This window comes from Parambassis ranga, chromosome 19, assembly GCF_900634625.1.
Source record: "Parambassis ranga chromosome 19, fParRan2.1, whole genome shotgun sequence".
In the NCBI taxonomy this organism is placed as follows: Eukaryota; Metazoa; Chordata; class Actinopteri; family Ambassidae; genus Parambassis; species Parambassis ranga.
This window is the reverse complement of record NC_041039.1, coordinates 21173519-21180327: the sequence shown is the minus strand read 5'-3', so window position 1 is coordinate 21180327 and position 6809 is coordinate 21173519. Positions and strand designations below refer to the sequence as shown.

At 42.3% G+C, this 6809-nt stretch overlaps 1 protein-coding gene across 7 annotated transcripts in view; it reads right to left on the bottom strand.

Annotated features, from left to right (window-relative positions):
• Positions 1-4441: 4441 nt before the first annotated feature.
• LOC114452344 (transcription factor SOX-6-like) overlaps positions 4442-6809 on the bottom strand; it is an 89597-nt gene continuing 87229 nt past the window's right edge. For 5 of the 7 annotated variants that reach the window (XM_028431618.1, XM_028431612.1, XM_028431615.1 and 2 more), the window contains one exon: positions 6419-6746. In XM_028431618.1, the coding sequence (XP_028287419.1) occupies positions 6419-6746 (328 nt within the window). Of the gene's footprint in view, positions 6747-6809 lie in introns of all 7 variants that reach the window. The other 2 variants (XM_028431617.1, XM_028431616.1) reach the window with 2 other exon arrangements.

Here is a 6809-nt window from a genome sequence, read left to right as displayed (position 1 = left end):
CTGCTGCTAATCACAGCCGTCAATGCTTTGATTAACTTTTAGCGTTTCAGCGCAAATACAATGAAAGCAGGCAGTACTAACAGTTTAACCAGGTAACCACATATCAATTTAAAAGTGTATTTAAGCATTTTAAGGACGACATTACCTTATTTTAGCCGGCGTCCATTCAAAAGAACCGCGGGTTCGTTGTGGTCTTCTGTCCGAAGCGGTTCGGCTACACAGGTGAATCACGAGTCCTGTACAAGCCACAAAGAGGATTATTGTAGCTAACGGACCTGGAGCCAACCGAAACAAACTCCTGTTTAGAGAAGCTGCTGTTAGCACCGACCTGCGTCGCTATGACGGTTCTCTTCAGCTCTCGCCGCCATTAGTCCTTCTTTGAGTTCTTGTTTTACCGCTCTCCCTTTTTCTTTTCTTCGTGTCCTCAGACATCAGCTTTACTTTCTTGTGTTTATTAGCTGCTTCAGCCATGACTTTGAACTTTACTTCCTGCTCCTTCTTATTCTTCTTCTTCTTCTACTTGTGAATTTCCGGCAGACTGGATGGCCGCAGGCTCGTTGCTGCCCCCTCTCAGCGCCACTTCCAACTCCGTTTGCCTCGTGCTTTGATCAAGCGGCAGCCTTCAGGGCTCAAAACGTGTAGTTCACGCCGCAACCGCTGGGGGCTGGCTCCAGAAGCGAGTCATTTCCCATAGACTCCCATGATAAAATGGACTTCACAGCAGAAATGAACATGTTTACAGCCTGGTACGAAAAACCATTCTGGTCTCAAATGATAAATTCTCTTCTAGTGTCAATTATAATATAATTATATTCGGACTTAAAATTACACATAATTATGGGCGTTGCTGCTTAAGAGACAGACAGTTGACGTATCACAGCGTGAGTTTCCTGCTTCCACGATCGCCCGCCCCCCTAAACTCCGCTCGTGCTCCCCCTCTTTGTCCATATTTGGAGTTTTGGCGGACGTGACGCTACCAACATGGCGGCCGTCAGAGCGTCCCGGAGCCTCCCACCAAGCCTCAAAACAGCTCTTCAGAAACAAATGGGTGACGTCACAGAAGCTCTGTTCATAGTTTTTACTATATACTTTAAACTACTTGCTACATTGGTTGCCATTATCACCATTAAAAAGTTAATAAATGACTTGGAGGCATTTCTGTTATTGATAATTGGTAATTATTGATGCTTTTTTTGTGATTCTACCACAATAAAAAACAAATCTGACACAATCCCCATCTAATCTGACATATTCATCTTAATTGTGCTGCTGCATATCTTGGCTTAGGTGCTCTTGAAACTTTTTTTTATAATAATTACATAATGATAAGTGTCTATTTATAGTTTGTATTTAAAAAAAAATGAGTGAGCGATCCACGTCCAGGTCAAAAGCTGCCTCGTGATGAAGACACAAAAACTTTCCCTCCCGATCAAATGCAGACTTCCAGACGACTTTTTACCTGTAACATCACACAGACGGTGCTCATTGTGAAACCCGATCAACTCAGCGGAAGTGCGAGGGTCAATTAGTCCTCTTTTGAATCAAAAGCATTTGAATGATTAAGCATCATAAGCTCAAAGAGGACGGTAGCGTGCTGCAGCACCATGACCATTCTGTGTGCTTTAATGAGTAGTGGAGCCTCCGTGATCATAAACAGGGTGGCTTTGATGCCTCTCTGAAAGAGCCTCTCCAACACGTCTGAAGGGGGCTCCTCCTTTGTAATAACAATTTATAATTCTCTTGATCTAAATGCCCGATTGGTGAGGAGGAGGAGGAGGAGGAGGAGGGGGGGGAAAACAGAAAGGATGTGGTTCTCTCTAGTCTTCAAGATGGTTTTTAAAAATCAAAAAGTGAATTTGCCTTAAGGGCACATCTAAGATCAGGCTTTCATGAAGAAAGCATGTTATTATGTCTCATCATCCCCACACACACTCCAAGGAAGGTACAGTAAATTTAAAGTCTGCGCCATCACTCCTCACTTTAGACTTTTCTCCCCTCAAGGAACAATTGCCACGGTAACCAGGTTTTGACGTTTTTTCTTTTCTTTCAACCTTGACTGAGTTTCCATTTACAAAGAATTGCTGCAAATTTATTTTATAGCCGAGGAGAACAAAGCAACGTTTAGTGCAGTTCTTCAGGTGGCCACTTGAGGCTGTCAGTCCCCACTGACCTCCATGTTAACCAGCACAAATGTGAGTATTTCAAAACAAAAGCTCAAGAACCAGCTGCTGTGACTGTAGCAGTGATATGAATGAACACAAACGTCAGCATCTCACAGGTTCCTTTAACAGAAAGACAACAGGAGATGCTACGGTGGCCCTGAAGGTCAAAACACCATGACATGTCAGATTACAGAAAAAGGGTACGAACAACAACATGTCTTGTTTCTGACTGGACAGTACACGTGCTAAAATATAAGCTGATGTGATTGGTTGTTTCGCTGGCAGTCAATAAACGACGCTCTGTGAATGGTCAGTTACGCTGAAGTGTAGACGCTGTGATGCGCTTTGACAGAAACAGAACAGAAAACTGCGCTTTCAGGGTTCCAAGAGATGAGCTAATGTCCTGATGGGTTGAAAGCATATCAAGAATGACATTATATGCTCGTTCTCTTGCAAAATATTCCTGTTTTAACGCCATCTCGTCCTCCATTCTTTCCAACGCGGTTTAAAAACTCATGCACGGACACAGCTGAGCAGAAACAGGAAATGATGTCACACTATCGTGGTCTGTCCAATCAGAAACAAGCAGTGTTGTCCCTACCCTTTCCATTATCTAAAATTTGGTTTTGTTTTGACCTTCAGGGCCACCGTGCGATGCACCTATGTGGGTAGACAGACACAAGTTTGCACAGAATCTTGGATATTATTATGAAGTCAGCGTAGCTATTCTGCTACTCTGAGCATGAATCTCTTTACATCCAGCTGCTTTAACAACTGGCAAAACTGAATGGAAACTGAGGATTGCGTCAGTTTCCATTCAAGGGTAAATGGAAGTCTGTACATATATATATACATATACAGTAAATATATGTTGTAGGTATTAGGATGGCTGTGAAACTTGTCATGTGATTAACTACACTGCACTTTGTTGAGGTGCTGAAAGTTGTGCATAAAGCAACGCGCCAACACAGACACACAAAATAATCTGTCAAGTTGCAAACAGCTAAACGTTCATCCTGCATAAAGGGAAAAGGAAATGTAAATTATGATGACTTATTTAACGAGATTAGCATGGCAGCAGCACAAGTATGATTTCAAACACCCCTCCCAACGAAAGGCTATAGCACAGCACACACACACACACACACAGTACTCACAAAGAAGTGTGTGACAAACTCGCCGGCGCCCCTCGCAGGGTGACGCTACAGTTGATTTGGGAATTACAATTAGATTTATGATGTGGCTGCATATGGCTGCGCTCTCTGTTTCTCTCTCTGAAATGCTGGGATTGGCTGCAGCGAGCACCGGCGCCGTGGCGTATACACCACAGCACAGTCAGAATGTGTGGCGTTACCTCACACACACACACACAATGGAACAATAGGCCACATTTACTGTAATGGGCCACCAAAATATAAAGACGGAGTGGAATAGCACGACTTCGGAAACAGAACGCCTTGTGTTGGAAATTATTAGATCCCTGGAAAGTGAGAGCACTTTTTCAGAGTAATGGAAACACAAATTCATGCAGCGCCACCTGTAACTTGTGCACAATGTTTTCACACACACACACGCAGAAACACAATAGGGTTTGTGAGTAAACACTTTAGAGAAACACTTGAAAAAGCAATGAGGAAGTCACAGATGTGTAAGAAAAATCTCAAGTCTTTACTGTTTTTTATTGATATATTTTTTTTGATTGTCTTTCTCACCAAGTTGTACTGACACTTTTTAGAGCCAAAGCTGGCTAATAAATACAATGAAATGTTAAAACGCACAATTGAATTTCAAATACAATACTCATCACAAAAATGTGTGTGCGACCAGGAAGAAAAAAAAAAACGTGTGTTCTGCCTCTGCAGCTCACAACTGACAAGAGCATGAGGTTACCTTTTTTTGAAAGAGGTCAGAGGTGATGTGACCCCCACAACCCCCTTCCCACCCCTACCCCCCCCCCCCCCCTTTAGGCGGCACTAGAACTGCGGCGACAAAAATTTGCTTAAATAATGAAATGTCTCCAAAGAAAAGGTAATTTTACCGGTGCCTGGTTTGTACGAGGCTCCAAAAAACATGATGACTTTTGACGGTCCTAATTTAGCATGTTTAAAAATCAAACAACAACTTCACATTAGTCAATACTAAAAAATAATAATAATAAAATAAACATAGAATTTATATCCAGTGCTTAGGATGTGTATGACACTATGCATGAGGCTTTTTTTTTTTTCTGTGATGCAAAGCAAAAATAAATTGACGTTTAATCCCAGCTTGTGAAGCCTATCAGAGTAAAAAAAAAAAAAAAACTGCCAGATGTGGTCGTGTGAAGAGAAATTTTGGAGTCAGAAGACGCACGAAGCAGCTAAAACAGAAGCCACCTAGAAACCACCCGAGGTCACAGGTCTTTGAAAATGGAAACATATTTAAAAAAATTTGCAGAAATTGCAAGAGAAGAAAGAAAGAAAGTAAAAAAAATACGGTGTGTCTTCAGAGAAAGAATGTGACATCTGAGTAAAACAGAGGAAAAAAGCTTGTGCGCTCAGCGTGCCGCTGACCGCCCGGCTGCCTCGACACCAATACGGGAACATCTCGCTTCAGACCGTGGAAAAACTTGTGTGCTCTGACGAGGGGTGGTGGTTGTTACTGAGAGGCTGACTGAGAAATATGCACCTCCCCCCCCTCTCTATTCTTCTCATAATAATTTACTCATCTTCAAAAATATACATGCAAAGTAGAAAAAAGGTACCTGTTGAAATAACAGACCTATTAAACCCATTTTTTTTTGCAACTATATATACTCTTGTTTGGCGTATCTTTCCCACATGATGCTAAGAAGACATTTAAAAATGAACACACTAATAAAAATAGTAACATTTTCGTACCAATGTGAAAACACAATACAGTAAAGGGATCCTGGATTTGAGCATCTCTCTTCCTACAGTAGGGTCGTGGGGCAGCAGCTTTCCTCTGATGTTAAGTGCAGACAGACCACTGAATTGAAATTAAGCTGAAAAAAAAAAATCTCTACCTGTTGCCTGATTTAAAGGGACAGAATCAAAACGCTGCACTACATAAGGGTTCTGCCTCAAGGAACTATGGGTAATGTGGTCTTATGAAAGCACCGATGCTGTGGAATTAGAAGAACAGGCGCCTTCGATGCTGCTCCCCTCAGAGGGGCTGCCAGAATGTGTGACTGAGCGAGTGTGATGAAAACATATCCTCCCTGAGCTCTGCCTGTGATTGGGCCAGGAAGCGGCGGGTGGGGGGGGGGGTGGTGTGGGGGTCTGATTGTATAAGACTTTTTTGCAGCATTTGAAATTAAGACTACAACATCCCGAGTGAATGTGAATGTTTGGCACATTTGAAAAAAATCTGTACAATGATAGGGTAATAATAATAATAATAATAATAATAATAATAATAATAATAATAATGATATAGGGATTTTACTCCCTTTATTTCATTGACAGACTGAAAAATCCTACCACTCGTGTGTATGAAAAAAAAAACAAAACACATTCACAAGCTGGCACATCATACCTGAGCTGGGATATTTAAAAATAAAAAAAAACTCTTAACAGTTATGTAATGTAAGCAGTTTGCCAGAAAAAAGAAGATGTAGCACTGTATTCGTAAGAAACAAAAGTAAGACTATAAGATTACAAGAGCTAGGATTTATATTAAAAACTTTCCAAATTTCAAGTTCCGACAGTCCAGAGTTTGTACAGGCAGTGACCTGTCAGAAAAAAGTCTATAGAACAAAAAAAAAAAAAGAAACAAAACACAAAAAGTAAATACATAAAGATAAAAACTAAATCACTCCTTAAATATTTAAGACCAAATAGCTGTTGAAGACCAATTCCTAATGCTTCAAAAATCCATGCATGCTCTTTACAAACCACACAGCAATGTGTTCGTCGCTCATCTCTCTCACTCGCTCCCTCGTCAAACTCGCTCCTGTTAAGATTGTCAAACTGAAGTTCGCCGTCAGCTGGATGTCTGAGTGATTGTTTTTTAGGGTCACGTTGTCCCCATCGGCTCTCTTCTTCATCCATCAAGATACTGTCCGAGAACTTTCTGAGCATGGTAATAATTCCTGTTGGGGCGTGCTCACTGCATGATACAACATGTCCTGAAAGTCTGCCTGAAGGTCTCTGTGATTTTAAGAAGTGTCTCTGAGAATAACGGGAGTTGTTTTTCTTCTTTTTTTTAAATTTATTTTTATTTTTTTTTTTTTACACCTGACACCCTGAGCAGACTCAGTTGGCGCTGACGGCCTCCCGCGTCTCGTGGTCGCTGCTATAGTCTGACTTGGGCTCGTCCTCGTAGTCGTCGTACATGTCCATGTCGTCGTCTCCGTTGGCGGGGTCCAAGGCCCCGCTGCCGTTGCTGCCTCCGCCGATGCCGGGCTCCGGCTTCACCACGTAGGTGCTCTGAATGACAGGGATGGCGGGTTCAGGGCTGGCTGAGTTGCTGGAGCAGTCTGAGGTCAGGTGTGGGGATGGTGTAGCTGTTGCCATGGTTATGGCTCCCGGGTATACTCCAACGCCACCCGGGCTGTTGCCCAAAGACATCGGTGGTTGAGGCCTGAGAGGCAAGAGAGAAAAGAAAAAAAATGTAAGACATACAGATAGATGCAACGCTAGCAGC